The sequence below is a fragment of the Salvelinus namaycush genome, chromosome 35, assembly GCF_016432855.1.
Source record: "Salvelinus namaycush isolate Seneca chromosome 35, SaNama_1.0, whole genome shotgun sequence".
NCBI classification, from domain to species: domain Eukaryota; kingdom Metazoa; phylum Chordata; class Actinopteri; order Salmoniformes; family Salmonidae; genus Salvelinus; species Salvelinus namaycush.
In genome coordinates this window covers 18,701,815-18,723,809 of record NC_052341.1, presented here as the reverse complement: position 1 = coordinate 18,723,809, position 21,995 = coordinate 18,701,815, and the positions used below count along the sequence as shown (strand labels likewise).

At 43.6% G+C, this 21,995-nt stretch overlaps 3 protein-coding genes across 9 annotated transcripts in view; 1 reads left to right on the top strand and 2 right to left on the bottom strand.

Annotated features, from left to right (window-relative positions):
* Positions 1–3,603, bottom strand: part of LOC120030085 (monocarboxylate transporter 7-like) — a 14,059-nt gene extending 10,456 nt beyond the window's left edge. The window contains exons 1-2 of one of the 2 annotated variants that reach the window (XM_038975422.1): positions 3,456–3,603; positions 3,118–3,227 (exon numbers count right to left, since the gene is read on the bottom strand). In XM_038975422.1, coding sequence (XP_038831350.1) covers positions 3,118–3,181 — 64 coding nt within the window. In that variant the 5' untranslated portion in view covers positions 3,182–3,227; positions 3,456–3,603. The remainder of the gene's footprint in view (positions 1–3,117; positions 3,228–3,455) is intronic. The other variant, XM_038975423.1, reaches the window with a different exon arrangement.
* The window catches only part of LOC120030088 (arylsulfatase G-like), a 19,259-nt gene extending 5,819 nt beyond the window's left edge, over positions 1–13,440 (top strand). The window contains exons 1-13 of one of the 6 annotated variants that reach the window (XM_038975425.1): positions 2,789–3,000; positions 3,124–3,262; positions 4,291–4,533; positions 4,825–5,012; positions 5,141–5,188; positions 5,329–5,446; positions 10,185–10,331; positions 11,000–11,196; positions 11,280–11,360; positions 11,479–11,587; positions 11,732–11,852; positions 11,986–12,076; positions 12,252–13,440. In XM_038975425.1, the coding sequence (XP_038831353.1) occupies positions 4,304–4,533; positions 4,825–5,012; positions 5,141–5,188; positions 5,329–5,446; positions 10,185–10,331; positions 11,000–11,196; positions 11,280–11,360; positions 11,479–11,587; positions 11,732–11,852; positions 11,986–12,076; positions 12,252–12,532 (1,611 nt within the window). In that variant the 5' untranslated portion in view covers positions 2,789–3,000; positions 3,124–3,262; positions 4,291–4,303 and the 3' untranslated portion in view covers positions 12,533–13,440. Of the gene's footprint in view, positions 1–2,788; positions 3,001–3,123; positions 3,263–3,855; positions 3,895–4,290; positions 4,534–4,824; positions 5,013–5,140; positions 5,189–5,328; positions 5,447–10,184; positions 10,332–10,999; positions 11,197–11,279; positions 11,361–11,478; positions 11,588–11,731; positions 11,853–11,985; positions 12,077–12,251 lie in introns of those variants that run through there. The other 5 variants (XM_038975426.1, XM_038975430.1, XM_038975429.1 and 2 more) reach the window with 5 other exon arrangements.
* Positions 13,247–21,995, bottom strand: LOC120030092 (WD repeat domain phosphoinositide-interacting protein 1-like). Its single transcript, XM_038975433.1, has 12 exons — positions 21,919–21,995; positions 17,943–18,025; positions 17,098–17,267; positions 16,865–16,961; positions 16,673–16,770; positions 16,339–16,431; positions 15,677–15,747; positions 15,419–15,526; positions 15,066–15,230; positions 14,858–14,965; positions 14,463–14,611; positions 13,247–14,326 (listed from the first exon to the last, which is right to left on the bottom strand). Exons 1-12 carry the CDS (start codon positions 21,993–21,995, stop codon positions 14,208–14,210), a joined length of 1,338 nt encoding a protein of 445 aa, XP_038831361.1. The 3' UTR covers positions 13,247–14,207.

Genomic DNA, 21,995 nt, shown 5'->3' with positions numbered 1-21,995 from the left:
TATTTGCAAATTATGGTGGAAAATAAGTATTTGTTCAATAACAAAAGTTTATCTCAATACTTTGTTATATACCCTTTGTTGGCAATGACAGAGGTCAAACGCTTTCTGTAAGTCTTCACAAGGTTTTCACACACTGTTGCTGGTATTTTGGCCTATTCCTCCATGCAGATCTCCTCTAGAGCAGTGATGTTTTGGGGCTGTTGCTGGGCAACACGGACTTTCAACTCCCTCCAAAGATTTTCTATGGGGTTGAGATCTGGAGACTGGCTAGGCCACTCCAGGACCTTGAAATGCTTCTTACGAAGCCACTCCTTCGTTGCCCGGGCGGTGTGTTTGGGATCATTGTCATGCTGAAAGACCCAGCCACGTTTCATCTTCAATGCCCTTGCTGATGGAAGGAGGTTTTCACTCAAAATCTCACGATACATGGCCCCATTCATTCTTTCCTTTACACGGATCAGTCGTCCTGGTCCCTTTGCAGAAAAACAGCCCCAAAGCATGATGTTTCCACTCCCATGCTTCACAGTAGGTATGGAGTTCTTTGGATGCAACTCAGCATTCTTTGTCCTCCAAACATGACGAGTTGAGTTTTTACCAAAAAGTTCTATTTTGGTTTCATCTGACCATATGACATTCTCCCAATCTTCTTCTGGATCATCCAAATGCTCTCTAGCAAACTTCAGACGGGCCTGGACATGTACTGGCTTAAGCAGGGGGACACGTCTGGCACTGCAGGATTTGAGTCCCTGGCGGCGTAGTGTTTTACTGATGGTAGGCTTTGTTACTTTGGTCCCAGCTCTCTGCAGGTCATTCACTAGGTCCCCCCGTGTGGTTCTGGGATTTTTGCTCACCGTTCTTGTGATCATTTTGACCCCACGGGGTGAGATCTTGCGTGGAGCCCCAGATCGAGGGAGATTATCAGTGGTCTTGTATGTCTTCCATTTCCTAATAATTGCTCCCACAGTTGATTTCTTCAAACCAAGCTGCTTACCTATTGCAGATTCAGTCTTCCCAGCCTGGTGCAGGTCTACAATTTTGTTTCTGGTGTCCTTTGACAGCTCTTTGGTCTTGGCCATAGTGGAGTTTGGAGTGTGACTGTTTGAGGTTGTGGACAGGTGTCTTTTATACTGATAACAAGTTCAAACAGGTGCCATTAATACAGGTAACGAGTGGAGGACAGAGGAGCCTCTTAAAGAAGAAGTTACAGGTCTGTGAGAGCCAGAAATCTTGCTTGTTTGTAGGTGACCAAATACTTATTTTCCACCATAATTTGCAAATAAATTAATTAAAAATCCTACAATGTGATTTTCTGGATTTTCTTCCCTCATTTTGTCTGTCATAGTTGAAGTGTACCTATCATCTTTTTAAGTGGGAGAACTTGCACAATTGGTGGCTGACTAAATACTTTTTTGCCCCACTGTATATGGTTTAGAGAGAAATAGTCGACGCGTTATAATTCCTGTAATAACTTGCGGCTGAACTTGACAGGGGTTCCTTCGTTATTTTACCGTTCATGTCTTCCATAGAGAATGTCTTGATCTACTTCAAATAAGGTCTGTGTTTCGTGCAGGTTTAAACCGCCTCTACGTTTTGATACCCGTGTAAATCTCACTAGGATAAGGTAACGTTTGTCAACATATTTTCATAAATCCACTCTACAAAAAAAATGATCTTCGCTTATATTTAGCCAATATTGATCAGAGTTACCTTGTCCTATGGATATCTACACAGTTATAAAATTGGCAAGGTGGTGTAAGCCTACACAAAACACAGACCTTATTTTAAGTGACTCTAAAAATATCCTATGGAATAAATGAAGGAACCGCTTTTCAGATTCTGCTAGAAGGTGTCATGGGAATTATGACTCGCACTTTGGTCGTCAATTCTTACCATGCCCATTATTAAAATAGGATTTCCTGCATATAGAAATGACAGTTTTTGTTTTCAACATTCATCACAGGTAACTTAAACTCTATTTTTATTCAAACAGTTGAGAGTATTTGTCTCCTAAGCAGACTCGTCAGTATCATTGTCACTTCAGAGCTGTGTGTGTGTGTGTGTGTATTTATGTATTATATTAAGTTAAAATAAAAGTGTTCATTGTTCATTCAGTATTGTTGCAGTTGCCATTATTACAAAAATGTGTGTGTCTGTGTATGATATATATATATATATATATTTTTTTTTAAATAAATCGGCCGATTAATCGGTATCGGCTTTTTTTGTCCTCCAATAATCGGTATCGGCGTTGAAAAATCATAATCGGTCGACCTATAGTCTGTACAGTAGAAGATGTTTAAACCCAGACAGCTTTTAGGGAAACACTTGTGACCTTTTCTCGTTGGGTTAAGCCACGGAAGAAGAGTAGCCAGCAGTTAAAGCTTACATGTTTCTGTGTCGGTAGGCCTACTCTGTCTGGGATGGAAATGTAGGCCTAACTTTTGAAAGTACAATGCTCAGATTCCTAATGACGTCTTGGATGTAATTATTGCAAACGGACAGTTTCGTTGCAAACAAGACACACTGATTTGGCATGGGAGAAATGTGACAAAATGAACACATAGGCCTATTTCTCTGTCCATTCTTAGGCTGTAATTTCAGTAATTTGTGTGTTATTAAAAAAGATTCCTCTAATATGTAAAATTAATGAGAAAATGCAAATTTTTTCTATATACGATGATAGATTAATGCAATGCTTTTACTATAAAGGAGATCTTTGCACCCCTACTCATATCCACGGTGGTCTGCGTACCCACAACCTCCTGACCTGCAGCCCTGTGCGCTATCAAAATTCCACATTGCCATGTAGGCTACAGGACGAAGAACAGTTTCTCATATCTGAGGCTCTGCCTGGTCTGTCCAAGAAGTGCGGGTAAACGCCGTCCACTTTTGTTTTAATTATTAATTTAGCTGTAGGAGAGGGTCTTCTTATTTTTGGCGTTCAGATAGGGTTTAGGGAAACTATATTTTGCTGAAGGGAGGACCATCCATTTTCTACAGGTAAACCTTATTATAAATAACATTCACTTTCTAACTGAAAAATCTCACTAATTTGGAACTGTCCAAATAATTATTATAATGAGAACAGAACTTTAGGCTCCTAACCTTATTCCTCACCTTTAGTGGACTGATCTCGAATAACCACCGGTGAAAGCAAATCCCCCGGGTGGGTCTCTGCCATATTGCTTCCACTTCTCCAATATTTTGAAGAATTAAGGAGAGGAGAGCTGAGGAGAGGAAAGCCCACGTCTTGAATTTAAAGGTAGCACGAGTTTGTGAAGGACAGCGTTGAACTACCCATTGTATAGGTCTCATGCTGTTGCCAACGTGGATTGTAGATAACTGTAGGTTTACTCTTTGCCAGTTCACTTGTTGCTCCTTTTCAATCAATACTTCTCAGTCAGATACAGAATCTTTACTTAAAGATAGTAAAATTAGTATTGCATAAATCTTACCTGTTTTTCAGTTTTAGAGATAAAAGATCTGTCTCTATCCCAAATGTTTTTCACATTGTGCTGTGTGGTAATCCTGTGTGCTGTTCAGTTTATGACCGGTGAAACCAGTGACAACCTTACTGTGGCACTCACACTCACTCATTCTCTCTCTCTCTCTCTCTCTCTCTCTCTCTCTCTCTCTCTCTCACATACTCTCTCACTCACACACACACACACACACACACACACACACACACACACACCTACACACCCACACACACACATTCATGAGGAAACACAGGGGTTAAGGGAATCGGGTTACAATCAGTCAGCTCGGTCCTATATCAGTCTACTGCAGCCCCATGCACCTAATAACTGTCAGAGTGCTGTCTGTGTGTCACGCCCTGACCTTAGAGATCCGTTTTATTCTCTATTTTGGTTAGGTCAGGGTGTGACTAGGGTGGGTACTCCAGTTTTGTATTTCTATCTTGGCCTGGTATGGTTTCCAATCAGAGGCAGCTGTCTATCGTTGTCTCTGATTGGGGATTTTATTTAGGCAGCCTTTTCCCCACTGTGGTTGTGGGATCTTGTTTTTGTGTAGTGCCTGTGAGCACTGCATTTGCGTCACGTTTCGTTACTCTTTATTGTTTTTTTGTTGTGAGTTTCATCTAATAAACATGTGGAACTCTACGCACGAAGCGTCTTGTTCCATTTATTCCAACGATCGTGACACTGTGTGCAGTGGACCATGATTGTTATAATTGTTATTGTTTAACCCAAAGCTGCTATAAAAGTGTATCTTGGGACCTTAGATTTGATCAGTTCTTTGCCTTGTCTTACTCTGTCACTCTCCCAGGTCTTGAACCAGAATGGCAGGGAGTGTCTTCCTGCTCCTATTAGCTGGGACCCTGCTCTGTGGGCTACTGTTCCACACAGTGAGCCAGAATGAAGCTGGGGACAGGACCCGCACCAGGAGACCCAACTTCATCATCATTCTGGCAGATGATATTGGATGGGGAGACCTAGGAGCCAACCAGCAGGCGGGTCAGAGGTCAAGCCAAACCCCTCATCTGGATCTGATGGCCCAGCAAGGAATGAGGTACAGCTCTTGTTAGCCTGTTCACTAACCAACTAGCCTAACTTAAAGTAGGCTTTTTCTCACAGGATAGAACTGTCATGGATAACTGCTACAGGAGGTGGAGGCTTTAGTTCCAGTCCTGGTGTCAAATACCTTTATTGAATCATGAGTTACACATGTCTTACTTATGTATTGTAACAAGTATTTGCACACCCTGTAACTCTCTAGTCCAGAACCAGTGTTGGTCACCACCACTTTATTTGTTCAAAACCCATTTTGTCCTCCATAACCCCTTTCATCTGTATCCTCCAGGTTGACAGACTTCCACTCCCCAGCCTCCACCTGCTCCCCGTCCCGTGCTGCTCTCCTCACAGGCCGACACGGCCTGAGGAACGGGGTCACACACAACTTCGCTGTGGGGTCCGTGGGTGGGCTACCCCTCTCTGAGACCACCCTGGCCGAGATACTGCACCAGGGTGGATACTACACAGCCATGATCGGTGAGAGGCAAAGAGACCTCCTCCATTTTATTCTATTCTATATTTTATTATGTTTTGTTCTATTCTATCCTGCTCTATTCTATTTTATTCTGTTCTAAACCGTTGTGTTTTCTCTGTTGTAAGTGTAGGTAAATGGCATCTAGGGCACAATGGTCCGTACAGTCCCACCAACAGAGGTAAGAGGCATTGGGTTCTTGAGTTAAATGGTTGACATATTATATATACTATATCTATCTGCATGAAGCCACAGTAGTGCAGGTGTTACAGTGAATGTGAGGTCTAAAACAATGAGTGTCTTATTGCTTTCTGTGGGCAGGTTTTGACTACTACCTGGGGATCCCATACAGTAATGATATGGGCTGTACAGACCTGCCTGGTTATGACCTGCCCTCCTGCCCTCCCTGTTACCCCGGACCACAGATACTACACAACAGGTGGGGGTTGTATGCGCATGGTTAACACAGGTACACAAACATACACAGGGGTCTTTGTTTGCTCTCATAGACAGATGAGTTTATACAGACTGAACCGGATTCTAATTTGAGACCCAGAAATATAATTTTTCCTGCATGAATCATACATTTTCTTTTCAGAACTAGGGCTGTGGCGGTAACAAAATCTTGTAAGCCGGTGATTGTCAAGTGATTGTCAAGCAAATAACTGCTGTCTCACATTAATTGACCGTTAATTAACATAAACACATTTAGCACCTCCTGTCTTCCACACATAGCCTACAAGCCACTGATGCAGACCTTTGGAACATCTACATTTTAACAAGTCTAATAAATCCATGTAATATAGCCTACACCTTCACAATAAAGCCATTATATTGTAGGCTATTAAGATGGTGCCGGAGAAGAAGGCAGACGTTTTACGTGCCCCCAACCAAGTGTTTTTTTGTTAGTTTATTTGCGTTGTTTGTAACTTATTTTTTTACTTATTTTGTACATAATGTTGCCACTACCGGCTCTTATGACCGAAAATAACTTCTGGACATCAGGACTGTGATTACTCACCACGGACTGGCGGAATCCTTTTTTCCCTTTAACGAGTCTGACAAGGCCAACGCGAACGATATACTGCTTTCTCGGGAACAGGCCCAGATCCCAGTTATTTGCATGAAGAGGAGGCGGAGAAAAGGGGGCAGGAGAACCAGCTGGCCGCTGAGAATTCGTAGGCGATTGAATAAACCCCCACTTCCTTCCATTCTGCTAGCAAACGTGCAGTCTTTGGGCAATAAAATAGATGACCTACGCGGAAGATTAGACTACCAACAGGACATTCAAAACTGTAATATCTTATGCTTCACGGAGACGTGGCTGAACGACGACACTATCAACATACAGCTGGCTGGTTATACGCTGCACCGGCAGGATAGAAGAGCGGCGTCTGGTAAGACAAGGGGCGGCGGACTATATTTTTGTAAATAACAGCTGGTGCACGATATCTAAGGCAGCCTCAAACTATTGCTCGCCTGAGGTAGAATATCTCATGATAAGCTGTAGACAACACTATCTACCTAGAGAGTTTTCATCTGTATTTTTCGTAGCTGTTTACATACACCACAGTCAGAAGCTGGCACTAAGACTGCATTGAATGAGCTGTATTCCGCCATAAGCAAACAAGAAAAAGCTCACCAGAGGCGGCGGTGAACTTAAATCCGTTTTACCAAATTTCTATCAGCATGTTAAATGTGCAACCAGAGGGAAAAAAACCCTGGGCCACCTTTACTCCACACACAGAGACGCATACAAAGCTCTCCCTCACCCTCAATTTGGCAAATCTGACCATAATTCTATCCTCCTGATTCCTGCTTACAAGCAGAAATTAAAGCAGGGAGCACCAGTGACTAGATCAATAACAAAGTGGTCAGATGAAGCAGATGCTAAGCAACAGGACTGTTCTGCTAGCACAGACTGGAATATGTTCCGGGATTCCCCCGATGGCATTGAGGAGTACACCACATCAGTCATTAGCTTCATCAATAAGTGCATCGATATCTTTGTCCCCACAGTGACCATACGTACATACCCCAACCAGAAGCCATGGATTACAGGCAACATCCCCACTGAGCTAAAGGCTAGAGCTGCTGCTTTCAAGGAGCGGGACTCTAACCCGGAAGCTTATAAGAAACAGGTCAACATTCACAAGGCCGCAGAGCCAGATGGATTACCAGGATGTGTACTGCGAGCATGCGCTGACCAACTGGCAAGTGTCTTCACTGACATTTTCAACCTCTCCTGTCTGTAATACCTACATGTTTTAAGCAGACCACCATAGTGTCTGTACCCAAGAACACTAAGGTAACCTGCCTAAACGACTACCGACCCGTAGCTCTCACGTCTGTAGCCATGAAGTGCTTTGAAAGGCTGGTCATGGCTCACATCAACACCGTTATCCCAGAAACCCTAGACCCACTCCAATTTTCATACCGCCCCAACAGATCCACAGATGATGCAATCTCTATTGCACTCCACACTGCCCTTTCCCACCTGGACAAAAGGAACACCTATGTGAGAATGCTATTCATTGACTACAGCTCAGCGTTCAACACCATAGTGCCCTCAAAGCTCATCAATAAGCTAAGGACCCTGGGACTGAACACCTCCCTCTGCAACTGGATCCTGGATTTCCTGACGGGCCGCCCCCAGGTGGTAAGGGTAGGTAACAACACATCCGCCACGTTGATCCTCAACACAGGGGCCCCTAAGGGGTGCGTGCTCAGTCCTCTCCTGTACTCCCTGTTCACTCATGACTGCACAGCCAGGCACGACTCCAACACCATCATTAAGTTTGCCGAAGACACAACAGTGGTAGGCCTGATCACCGACAACGACGAGGCAGACTATAGGGAGGAGGTCAGAGACCTGGCCGTGTGGTGCCAGGACAACAACCTCTCCCTCAACGTGATCAAGACAAAGGAGATGATTGTGGACTACAGGAAAAAGAGGACCGAGCATGACCCCATTCTCATCGACAGTGCTGCAGTGGAGCAGGTTGAGAGCTTCAAGTTCCTTGGTGTCCACATCACCAACAAAGTAACATGGACCAAGCACACCAAGACAGTCGTGAAGAGGGCTTGACAAAACCTATTCCCCCTCAGGAGACTGAAAAGATGTGGCATGGGTCCTCAGATCCTCAAAAGGTTTTACAGCTGCACCATCGAGAGTATCCTGACTGGTTGCATCACTGCCTGGTATGGAAACTGCTCGGCCTCCGACCGCAAGGCACTACAGAGGGTAGTGCGAACAGCCCAGTACATCACTGGGGCCAAGCTTCCTGCCATCCAGGACCTCTATACCAGGCGGTGTCAGAGGAAGGCCTTAAAATTTTCAAAGACTCCAGCCACCCATGTCATAGACTGTTCTCTCTGCTACCGCACGACAAGTGGTACCGGAGCGCCAAGTCTATGTCCAAGAGGCTTCTAAACATTTTCTACCCCCAAGCCATAAGACTCCTGAACACCTAATCAAGTGGCTACCCAGACTATTTGCATTGCGCCCCCTCCCCCTCTTTTACACCGCTGCTACTCTCTGTTGTAAACATCTATGCATAGTCACTTTAATAACTCTACCTACATGTACATATTACCTCAACTAACCGGTGCCCCCACACATTGACTCTGTACCGGTACCCCCCTGTATATAGTCTCACTATTGTTATTTTACTGTTGCTCTTTAATTACTTGTAACTTTTATTTCTTATTCTTGTCCGTTTTTTTTTAAACTGCGTTGTTGGTTAAGGGCTCGTAAGTATGCATTTCACCTGTTGTATTCGGCGCATGTGACTAATAAAATTTGATTTGATTATTTATTTTAGACAGGTCTAAGGCTGTATCACAACCGGCCGTGAATGGGAGTCCCATAGGGCAGCGCACAATTGGCCCAGTGTCGTCCGGGTTTGGCCGGTGTAGGCCGTCATTGTAAATAAGAATTTGTTCTTAACTGACTTGCCTAGTTAAATAAAGGTTACATTTAAAAAAAGAAAGATAAAAAAGAATGAAGAATATGAAGAAAATGTAGTCTATTTCAGACAATATTTGCTTAGAATTCCATGGCATTATTTTATAGTATTTTATAGCATGAAGAATACAAATGAAAAGCTGAATAAAATAGGAAGGATATTTTCTACAAACAATTTAAGGGAGTGCACACATGTGGCTATTCTATGTTGAGCGGTTAATAAAGAAACAGCTACTCCTATATGCTTAATCTAGAGTTATTAATGTAACTTTAGTTGGGATACAAACATTGGGCTATATGTTTATACATTCTAAGGCTGAATGATGTTTATACATTCTAAGGTTGCATGATGCGACTCTAATGATGTTTGGAAAAAAGTAGCATGAAAGGCATGAGCTCTGCTTAGTTTTTTGCACAGGCTGTACACACTTCATCAGTCTCTCATTCACAATTTTACAAGCATTTGATAATGCCTCGAATTTCCCGGCGCCATCCCCTTTGTGTGACTCTAATGCCCCCTAAAAAATCCATGCAATCTGTGGCCAGTGGCCATTGTGCCCTTGGGCTGAATATAATTTCTCCCTATGTGCTGCTTGCGCCGAATCACCTCTCACTCACATGGCTCGTCACGTGATCGGGTCTTTCTCACAGGCTACAAGTGAAGACGGACACATCGGGGACTCAACTGCGCGCGTACTTATCCAATTCTGAGGTGCATATTGAAGATATTGGAACAACTGTACACATTTAATTTTTGCCAGCCAACAAGATGAGTAGGCCTAACGAACAGCAAAAGCACGAGCCTATGTCAATCTACTATCCCCCATAGTACAAGAGTTTAACTATTCTATTCTGTGTTAGAAATAAATATTCCAAACATAGTCTGGGACAGTTGTGGGATGTGATAGATCCCAAATGAATACAACCACTAGCATAAAAAAAAATTAACCAATGAGGCTGATGCAACAGATCAGAACATTTAGCTTAAAATGTTGATAAACTATACGGCTATTTCTTCACATTATAAGCGCAGCAATGAGCACATGGCAGTAGGCTATTAGCGGGAATGTTCCACTAAACGGTCACGTGGAATTGGACTGCCTTCATGACTCTTGACCGCTGGTGTGGCGGTAATATGGTCGCCGTAACAGCCCTAGTCAGAACTCTGCATTCTCCTAATACTGAATATTTGTGTTGTCTACTTAACCAGATTGAAGAGAAGTGGTTACAGCAGCTGTTACACCAAAGTGGCTCTGCCTCTGTTTGAGAACAGGACCATTGTAGAGCAGCCTCTGGACCTGTGGAGGCTAACACAGCGATACACATCCACTGCACTCAATGTCATACACACAGCCAGGTAAAATATGCCCATAAAAACATATGTGTCAGGAAAAAACATACAGCTATTTAATAGAACAAAACCCTCATATGCAGTACTGTAACTTGGGTTGCTGCCGTTGATATAGCCTATATACTCAGTGAGACAGTTGTATGTTGGTCATGGCGTGATATGTTTACAGGTTAGTGCAAAGGGAACATAGTTCTGAACGAATGTAGCCCAGATTCTTAGAACAGAAATGGCAACATGTTTTTGTCAGTACACGTGCTGTTTATTTTCAGAAACCAATTTCACAATCTGTCTGTGCCAACATTTTGATTCCGAAAGCAAAGATGGTGTTCCATTCTCTCATGTCAGAGCACAGCTGCCTAAACAGTAAGAAACGTGTGTTAAGAAGGGGTTATTTGGGCTGAACAATATTCTGTAAGTCTGACTCTCTCGTTTTACATCACACCTGTTTGAAATGCCCATCGCTTACAGTATCAGATCTCGTGACGGCTTAATACACTCTCACTCTGCCAAAGAGAAGAGCTTGCCCTTTCTCTAGCAAGTCAAGTGGCTATCTATAGGCATATACAGTAGCCTACCATACTCGTAGCTCAAATATACCTTTCTTCTCAGTGCTCAAACGTTTAAATGTGGGATCTTTTATGTTATCAATATCATGATTTCATGTTTCTTCATAGGGAACGGGGACAACCTTTTCTGCTCTATGTAGCTCTGGCACACATGCACGTCCCCCTGTACCCCGCTTCCTACGCCCCCCACCCCTCAGAAGGCGGTGTGTACGCTGCCAGTCTGCGGGAGATGGACGGTCTGGTGGGGGCAATAAAGAATGCCTCTGATGCCTCAGACAAGGAGAACACTCTCATCTGGTTCACTGGTGAGTGATCACTGACTACCAGCGATCATGTTTCCATTTGGATCATTGAACATCACTGTATTTTTTAATGTGTTTTTCTCCAGGTGATAATGGCCCCTGGGAGCAAAAGTGCCAGTATGCAGGAAGTGTGGGTCCTTTCCTGGGGAAGTGGCAGACCAGCAGAGGTAAGTACTTCCTGGGTCAGCACTTGCATTCTAGTGCATCAATTCACTGAACTAAATTATGAACCTTATGGATATTGACGTCAATGGTCCATGTATTGGTCTGTTACCTGTCTGTCAGGTGGGGGCTCTGCCAAGCGGACCACTTGGGAGGGGGGGCACAGGGTGCCCACAGTGTCCTACTGGCCTGGCAGAGTACCAGCCAACAGCACCAGCTCTGCCCTGCTCAGGTTTGGTCATCATTACAGTACAGATATATCTGAAGCTACTCCCAGCTCAGATACAAAACACAGGTGAATGAATGTTACACTTTTGCGTTATTCGTGCAAACTTGACCCCCTCTTTCTCCTGATCTCCCCTCTCCATTCTCCAAGTGGTCTGGATATCTTCCCCACCCTCCTCTCCCTAGCTGGAGTGAACCCCCCATCAGACAGACGCTATGACGGTATCGACGCCACAGACGTCCTCCTACACGGCAAAGAAACAGGAAATGAGGTATGACCCACTGAGCTATCAGAGCTAGTCGTAACACAAATGTAGTGTCGTAGAACTACTCTGAAACAGGAATATGATCGGATGGATTTCTGGAACGAGTCTCTCTCATTTGTCTTCCTCTCCCTACCTGCAGTTCCTCTTCCACCCCAACAGTGGCGCGGCAGGGAAATATGGGGACCTGCAGACCGTCAGACTGGGGCGCCACAAGGCCTTCTACATCACGGGTAATACAGCCGCTAAAGTAACGGCTAAAAGGGATCTGGATAAACTTCATTGGTATGCTTGGTCAGGTGTAGTGAGTGACTGACTGAGATTTGATTGGTCTACTGTAGTATTGATAGTTTAGTGAAATAGTAGTATTGATAGTTTAGTTTACTGTAGTACATGTTGCCCCTACAGGTGCGGCTGAGGCGTGTGGGGGGTCTACAGGGAGGCAGGAGCTCCACGACCCCCCTATGATATTTGACCTGTCTGGGGACAAGGGCGAGGAGACACCCCTGGACCCCACCACGGAGGAGTACAAGGAGGTGGATGAGAGGGTGAGGAGGTGGAGGGAGGCACTGCTCTATGACATTGCCACTGACCAATCAGTGTCCACGGCCGACTACGCCACAGACCAATCAGCAGCCCCCTGCTGTGACCCCCGGCACACAGCTTGCCGCTGCCACACCCTGGGCTGAGGACACACACACATTCAGTGTTACACAGTTTGACATTCACAGAAAGACCGACTGATACGCAGACACACACACACTTTAGTTTTAGTCCAATAATTGTTTGCTCTTGGAGGCATGTGCGTGCCAATGGGAATGTAGAAATCACAGACCTGTAGCCTACATCTGGGTTCATGTAAACAACCCCAGAGAACAACCAGAAACATCCGCCAGAGTGAAGAAGAAAAGCAAATAGTATCAAGCCTGTTGTGAGGAGGCCGGACTGTGGGTCATTCTCCTGGAGGTCAGTACTGGGGATTGGCTGAGACACATTGCTCACTGCTGCTCTGAGGGGAAACATGGGAAGACAGCTGCTGTTGCGTAGCAAGGACAATTCACCGTATTATTACCAATATTAAGTGTTTTCCTGTACACAGGCTTTTTGTACAGTTATATAACGGAGGCTTCTGGGTTGCTCTAGCACTCTCTGGTGGGGAGTATATGACCATGCAATAAGTAGAATGAAGTTGCCAATACACTGATCTAAGACCAGTTTAGTTTTGTCCCACGAATAACTTCACTTTAACCCAAAATCAAAACATCCAAAGAACATGAGTGTTCTTAAAGCTTCACCCTTTGGCAAGTCAGTCACAGGATCATAACAATAGGTGTGCTATTTACATACTATATGTATAAATGTATATATACACAAACAATAAAAAAAAATCACTTTCCACCAAAACCACTTAAGACCTAATGTATTGATGAATAATACTAATTTCATATTCCAAAAGAGTATTTAGTACAAGTCAACATAATTTTTTTACAAAGTAAAAACATCTGTCATATCTGAAATGTTACAATATTCAATATTATGTAGTCAATGGTGTTCATAATGAAATCAATGAAATAAAAGGACCTGTACGATCCTATAATACAGTTCTCTATTCAGTTTTTCAGTTTTTCACATTTCAGTATTTGACTTTTCTTTCCACCTTTTTTCCTAGAGCTGTTAGAAAACTATCGCTTCAGACATATAAAGCCCCCCCTCTTTCTTTCTCTTCCCCCCCTCTTCTCTCTCAGGGCGTGCCACAGCTAGAGAACAGTGATAAGCCTCAGTCTCTGTGCCCCTCTCTGCCACCATACACTGGGTTCTAGCCAATCTGCATCAAGCAGCAGAATAGGACGCGGATTTCACTATCCAGTCAGTGTTATATATCACTAAACGATACTAAGAGGTGATAAAAGTACAATTGAATGGTTTTGCCTCTTCCCCTTTTGACAATGTTAAGCACTTTGAACACTTCTCAATAGCTCTATATGAATGCAATTAAATATTAAAGTCCCTTTTTAACCATGTTAATATTGGTTAATATTAGACTAGAGGTAGGCTACAACTTCAGAGCCCAGACCTCCTTTTCTTCTGATAGTTAGGGAATTAAATGTTTTTATTCATATTGACCTTCAGGGCCAGGTATAAGACAATGTACAGAGACAGGTCTACTGTCTATCCATACTCTACTTCTGAGTGGCGCATGACAGTAACCAATCACCCATGTGGCTTCTACATTTCTCCCATCTGATTGGCTCATTGGGGACATGGGGGTGGGACCTGGGGGGGGGGGGGGGGGTTCTCTGAATACTGATATCCCTTCTTCTAGCTTGAATGGCTCCAGTTGATTGGTTCCCGGGAAAAGTCGGGTCAGTTGCTCTGGTTGCTGACTGGAGGAATCTCGTTCTCGTCATCCAGATAGACGGGTCCCTTGGTAAACTCATGTTGAGGGATCACATCACCTTTCTTAGCCCCTCCATCTGAGTAGCCTGGGAGGAGGATTGAGGGACGGAGAAGAAGAAGATGGAAAGAGAGGAGAGATGACAAAAGGTCACATCACCAGACTAAATTACACAAGGTAAGACAGACACACACCATACACACAACCAAACATCCACATAATACCTGTGAGAGTGGTAGAAGAGGGTGGGGTCGAGGGGAGAGCCACAGTGGCAGCGTATGATGGGCTGTTTGACGGTGGGAGGGACCTTCTATCCTCAAGCTCCTCCTCTTCCTGTTGTTCTTCCTGTGGCTCCTTATCTCCTTTAAATAGTCTGGAGAAAACACAAAAAGAGCCTGAGAGCAAATACACACGCACAGAAGCGCATATACAAACATGCTTCCACACACACCAGGGTTGGGGTATATTCTATTTAAATTCCAGTCAATTCAGAAAGTAAACCAAATTTCTGATTGAAAAGCAGTGAAGAGAAATGAAATGGGACTTTCAGTGTACTTCCTTAAATTACTGGAATTTAAATGGAATTGACCCCAACCTTGAGGCTCACACACTTATTCACCTATGTTTCCTGACCAACACACACTCTCCTCCCTCCTGTGTGTCGATGTTATAGATGTAGATATGTCCATCTGATGACGCCACCAGCAGACGAGGCAGCTTCTGAACCCTGAAAATCATAACAAATAGGACTGTCAAATAAAGAGTTACCAAACATCGAAACGCACACAGACACACACCATCCCCCCGACAAACACACACAAACTTACGTGGCCAAGGCGCAGATGTTCTTGAGTCCGAACATGTTAAGTCGTACAGTGGCGAAGGCCCGGTCCTGGTGCATTATGTCAGAGACCTGGGAGGGAAGGTAGGTGCTGGCTGCTGTGAACATCTTTCCCACGTATGCACCCCACGTAGGACATTCCCCCTCTCGACTACAGACAGGCAGAAGAGACATAGTCACACTCAACAAGTCAATCACACTCCTCTTCCCAACTGACTACAAAGACAACTGAAACACAAAGCATCTTCCACTCCTGACAACTAGCCACTGAGGACCAGAAAGGGCCAAGTTGTAACACAATCAACACAACAAAATCAAAAGAAAGTAAACAGTGTGTACCTGGGGCTGTGATGTTCCAGTTTGAAGATATGGACCGTTTCGGTGTTGCTGGAGGCACAGAGGAACTGGGCGTCTGAACTAAAGGACAACGAGCTGATACTCACGTACCTGAGACAAACACGCATGGTAAAAGTCATCATCCTCAAGAGACCAAACCTACTCCTACAAAACCTTGTATCGGGAAACATTCTGTAGTATTGTGTGTCTATCAGCTGTAGTATTGTGTGTGTGTCTGTAGTCTGTCTGCCAGAAACTGACCTCTTCATCCCTCTGCGGAACTCAAACAGTCTTTGTCCCTCTGGGATGGTGAACACTCGGATCACTGTACCCTGGGGAAGAGGAGGAGGAGATGGTCAGACAGAACTATTGTACACAGAGAAAGGGAGTGACACACTGAGTGTACAAAACATTAAGAACACCTGCTCTTTCCATGACCAGGTCAACGTTAGGATCCCTTATTGATGCCACTTGTTAAATCTCCTTCAATCAGTGTAGATGAAGGGGAGGAGACAGGTTAAAGAATGATTTTTAAGCCTTGAGACAATTGAGGCATGGCTTGTGTATGTGTGCCATTCAGAGGATGAATTGGCAAGACAAAAGATTTAAGTGCCTTTGAACAGGGTATGGAAGTAGGTTCCAGGCGCACCGGTTTGTGTCAAGAACTGCAACGTTGCTGGGTTTTTCATGCTCAACAGTTTCCTGTGTGTATCAAGAATGGTCCACCACCCAAAGGACATCCAGCCAACTTGACACAACTGTGGGAAGCATGGGAGTCAACATGGGCCAGCATCCCTGTGGAACGCAACTCAATATTAGGAAGGTGTTCCTAATGCTTGGTATGCTCAGTGTATATAGAGAGAGATACAGTAGAAAGACAAGCAGAGATAAACAGAAAGACAGGGAGGAACAGTCAGGCTCACCCTCTCGGAGGCGCTGGCCAGTTTGGTTCCTGACGCGTTGAATGTGAGAGCTGCAAGGGGACTGTCATGGGCTGGGATCATCGTCACCGTGCTCTGAGGAACCCACAGGTCATACGTCATTGACATTAACCTGCAACCACTTCAACAGCCGTGACATGCAATGACTGTACTCCATGTACTCAAAAGTATTAAGGCATTTCCACTACCACTGCAAACACTATACTACCTAATCACAAGCTGCGATTGAGATCAACATGAATACCCCCTGCGTTGTGCTGTGTAGACTGACTTGAATAGCAGCGGTGGCAGAAGAAGTTTGAATGTCAGGTCTTACCAGGTTGTTGGCGTCATAAACCATGATCTCCCCGATGGTCTGACTGCCAGGGTACACCAGGTAGGAGTTACCATGGCTCACAGAGAGGGCACAGAGACCTGACGGGTTTTGGAGGGTGTGTCTGTGTTTAAAAACGGAGCATAGTTGAGGGTACGCATCATGTGTGTGTGTGCCTACGTGTGTATTCAGTACCTGAGGGGTTGTGTGGTATGTTGAGCAGCGTCTTGAGCAGCTTCATGTCTTTGATGTTGTGGATGTAGACTGACTCCTCCAGACACACTACCAGCCTCTACAGGGGACGGAGAGAGAAACGTTACTGCAGAGCTATAAGGTTTGGAATGGGAATCCCTCTCATGTGGGCCTCAATCTGACCTAGGGATTGGGGTGAGGAGTGGGTTTGGAATGGGGCCTCCGATGGCCATTACCTGTCTGTTGAGCCTGACTGAGAGGATGTTGTTGGAGTAGCTATAGTTGCAGATCTCTGTTCCCCTCTTGAAGTGGTAGACGTTCATACGTCGGGGCATGGAGAGACTGACCACCACCACCAGACTACTGGAGAACAACCGCTCCACGATGTACATGTCTGGACACTCCGCTGGGAAAGGAAGGGAAGGAAGTGGGTGGGAAGGGTTAAATCACATAGATGTGCTTATATAAAAACACTTTGCATAGAACACACACACACACACACACACAGGTAAACATGTGCATAGAGCACACATGCACAGACACGCAAACACGTACACACTCACGCAGGCGCACATTCCATCACATTCATTTCATAGTTTAATATTTTCTGAACTTTTATTTTTCTTAAAACTGCATTGTTGGTTAAGCGCATGTAAGTAAGCATTTCACGGTAAGCATAGTTGAGGGTACGCCTGTTGTATTTGGCGCATGTGACAAAATTGTATTAGATTTTTTGATTCGACACTCAAACCAAAGCATTAATACGCTGACACTTTCCTCTCACCGTGATATGAAACACTGATAAAATACTTGTAGAATGCATTACTGGGAACAGGCTTATGGTGTAACACATTACTCACTACCATTGTTTACATACGTGGGAGAGGGTGGACTGTGTCAGCTTAGAACAACTTGTTCTCTGGTTAGAGACTACTGTACAACCACGCTGGTTGACCTGACCACAGTTTACTAGGTGGTTGTTTTGTCCCTGTCCTATGATACCAGTTTAGTGAACATCTGCCAGTGTTTAATTGTAGTTACTAGCTACCAGTACACACAGGCTATAAGGAAACTCACTCACCTCCTTCATGGATGCAGTCCATCTTGTCCACCGAGGTGACAGAGAAGAGTCTGTAGCCTGACTTAGTGCCCACTGATAGAGACCTGAGACACAAAGAGACCCAACTGTTATTACACATCCATGATGGTGCCCACTATGTGTGTACTCTTTATCAGTTTCCCAAACTCAGTCCTGGTGTTAAACAAATCAAAATATATTTTATATTTGAGATTCTTCAAAGTAGCCACCCTTTGCCTTGACAGCTTTGCACACTCTTGGTATTCTCTCAACCAGCTTCATGAGATAGTCACCTGGAATGCATTTCAATTAACAGGTGTGCCTTGTTAATTTGTGGAATTTCTTTCCTTCTTAATGCATTTAAGCAAATCCGTTGTGTTGTGACAAGGTAGGGGTGGTATACAAAAGATATCCCTATTTGGTAAAAGACCAAATCCATATTATGGCAAGAACAGCTCAAATAAGCAAAGAGAAACGACAGTCCATCATTACTTTAAGACAGTCAATGCGGAAAATTTCAAGAGCAGTGCAGTCGGAAAAACCATCAAGTGCTATGATGAAACTGGCTCTCATGAGGACCGCCACAAAAAGGAAGATCCAGAGTTACCTCTGCTGCAGCGGATACGTTCATTAGAGTTAACTGCACCTCAGATTGCAGCACAAATAAATGCTTCACAGAGTTCAAGTAACAGACACATCTCAACACCAACTGTTCAGATGAGACTGTGTGAATCAGGCCTTCATGGTCAAATTGCTGCAAAGAAACCACTACTAAAGGACACCAATAATAAGAAGAGGCTTGCTTGGGCCAAGAAACACGAGCAATGGACATTAGACCGTTGGAAATTGGTCTGATGAGTCCAAATTTGATAGTGATAGAGTGCTGCATCAGATGACCTGGCCTCCACAATCACCCGACCTCAACCCAATTGAGATGGTTTGGGATGAGTTGGGCCGCAGAGTGAAGAAAAAGCAGCCAACAAGTGCTCAGCATATGTGGGCACTCCTTCAAGACTGTTGGAAAAGCATTCCTCATGAAGCTGGTTGAGAGAATGCCAAGAGTGCGAAAAGCTGTCATCAAGGCAAAGGGTGGCTACTTTGAAGGATCTAAAATATATTTTGATTTGTTTAACACTTTTTTGGTTACTACATGATTCCATGTGTTATTTCATAGTTTTGATGTCTTCACTATTATTCTACAATGTAGAAAATAGTACAAATAAAGAAAAACCCTTGAATGAGTAGGTGTGTCCAAACTTTTGACTGGTACTGTAGATGTTAACTTGTGGTGCCATAATTTATGTAAATCATATACCATAGGGGTCTTAAGCTACGGAAATAAATGCACATACAACAGAAAAACCATACAATTAAAAAATTAGATGACACAATGTTTATGAGTGGAAAGGCTGATTGGAACAAGGCTGATTGGACCACTAAAGGCAGAGGATGTTGTTTTCTAAGGACAGTGGCTAACCGGGAAGTGTAGGGAATACGTGTAATGCCTCACTACCCAGTGAGCTATATATAGCAGTCATGGGGAAATTAAGGATACACAGTGTGCTGTATAGCCAACACAGCAAGAATTGAATCAGGTCATGTATTATTATTATATATTTTTTTAGGATCCCCATTCGCTGTTGCGAAAGGATGTGATCGCCCTAAGCACTTCAAACAGCACTGATAATCAAGCACACTATCTATGGGCATATACAGAAATACTGTAGAGAAAAGGAGGGGCAGGCGTCTGTCAACAGACGGAATAGGATGGAGTAGGATGATATAGGATATTCATTCTAGAATAGACACTGATTTAAGATTAGTTTAATGTTTTCCTCTCTTATGGTTTAGGTTACACTATCGGGAGGGTGAGCTGATCATAGATCTGTTCCTGAGGGCAACCGCTACCCAGAGTTGATCAGGTGTGTGGTTCAGTGGGATATAGGCCTTGCCCAGCCAGGCAACATATAGCCTAACTGCTGAGAATGATTGAAAATGGGAGAGAGTTAATGTCAATGTGTCTGTTTGACAACCTGGATTGTTTACAACACCAGACCCCAGCCATGCAGCTGTTATTACACCTGTAATTGACCTGTAGATCAACAGTGTCTGGATGCTCCTTTATCACTCACACTAATGTTGCCATAATCCAATACATCCAACCGCCCCATGCATGCAGTTGTGATAGCCTAAGTATTTCACAGTTCCAAAACTCATTGCATGTGTCATCATCTGAGACAAATACCAGACTTGCACAATACACACAAAAAATGTGGGTTCCCCAAGTGTTCTTTGCGAAGAGTGATGGTTCTATGTGGAACCATACTGACCCAAAGAACCCTTTGAGCCCTTCAATAGTTATTTGCAGTTCAAAAAAAGGTTATTTCCGTTTTAAATTTAAATTAAAATGTAGGGGTGGCGGCTCATTTGAATATTTTGGGGCTTGGTTTGCTCACAGATATTTCTGTGCAACCGTGAGTGAGTGTCATTGCAGTTTATCTAAAATCTTGTGTTATGCTATCATATGTTATACAGTATATGACTTAGTCAACTGTTCATAAAACACGGTCACTGGCCTAAGTCAGTAGTTCTCATTTCTCTCCCCAGGGACCCCCAGCAGTTCCAGAGCTAGCACACCTAATTCAACTTGTTAATAAACATAATAAAACCTGTGGAATTTGTATTATATAATATGGCTATTAAACCAAAATGTAAAAACTTGTACAGCTCTACAATAGAAATAAGAATGAATAGAACAGGTGTCTCCATTCAAGTAAATTATGGCATAAAAGAGTACCACAGTAAGAGTCATAATGCCCATAAAACATAGCAGTCAAACAAGGAAATGGTTCCAATCGTTTTTCCACCATTCATTTTTACCATAGGGGATTTTATAAACACTTAAAATAAGGGCTGTGTTTCGTCTAGGCTTACCCTGGCTTGACATTTTGATAACCACGTAAATCTCTCCAGGACAAGGTGACTTTTATCAAGATTGCCTGATATTGCCCCCCATAAAAAAACATTAAATGCTGATTAGCTGCTAATGTGGCTATCATAAAGAACTAAAAATGCCATGATGATATGGACAACAAGACTCCCGAATCGAGACAAAGGTAAGAATCTCTGGATTAACTATCTAAATGTTAGCTAAATGTATTAATCAATACATTGGTTACACTTCTTTAAATGGAAAATTATGTGAACTGTCTCGTGCAAGTTTTAAATTGACAAAATACATGTTGGCAAAAGTGTCAGCTAGAGATGACGTGCAGGGGCTTACAGGGATTTGTTGTTTTGCATGATGTCTCTTTTGATGCTAATTAGCATTTTCGAATCTGAGAGTAAATACAGCCGAATATATTGATAAATCACCTTATCCGAGAGAGATTTACATGGTTATCAAAACGTCACGCCAGGGTAAATCTACAGGAAACACAGCCCTTATTTTAAGTGATTCTAAAATCCCCTATCCCCTTTCTAGTGGCGCACATATTAATTATGATAATGCACGAGCGTGGAGTTGTATCCATAGTTTCCGCGTTTGGCTTCCGTGTTTTGAAAGCGTTCGAAAATAAGGTGGATATGTTAGAAGCCAAATAACCCTGATTTGGCACTATATATAACCATTTATTTTTAGTGTGTAGTCTGCTGACCAGTATCTCTCCACTGTAGGTCAAATCTAGCTTGGCTACTTTTCTCTGGCTATCAATAGGCCTTCGTAGTGTGGTGGCCTACTTCACAAGCTAGTAACCTATATTTTAGGAACCGTGTTGAAGAGACACCATGGGACAATTGGATTAACAGTGATAAACAAACTGCACAAGTGGGTGAGGTTGGAAGATACAATTCACACACTAACATATTTATGCTAGGAATAAGACCATATTATAGCTGGGAGCATAAGGATTTACTTCGGCCCTAGATTATGTAATTAGAATATATCTAGCAGTATGACAAGGAGAATCCACTAGATTACGTGGTGTCCTGGTTGAACGAGGAGTTGATCAAGTCTTGAGGCCCTCCTGGACCGTCGAAGGTCTCCCGGTCCTCCAT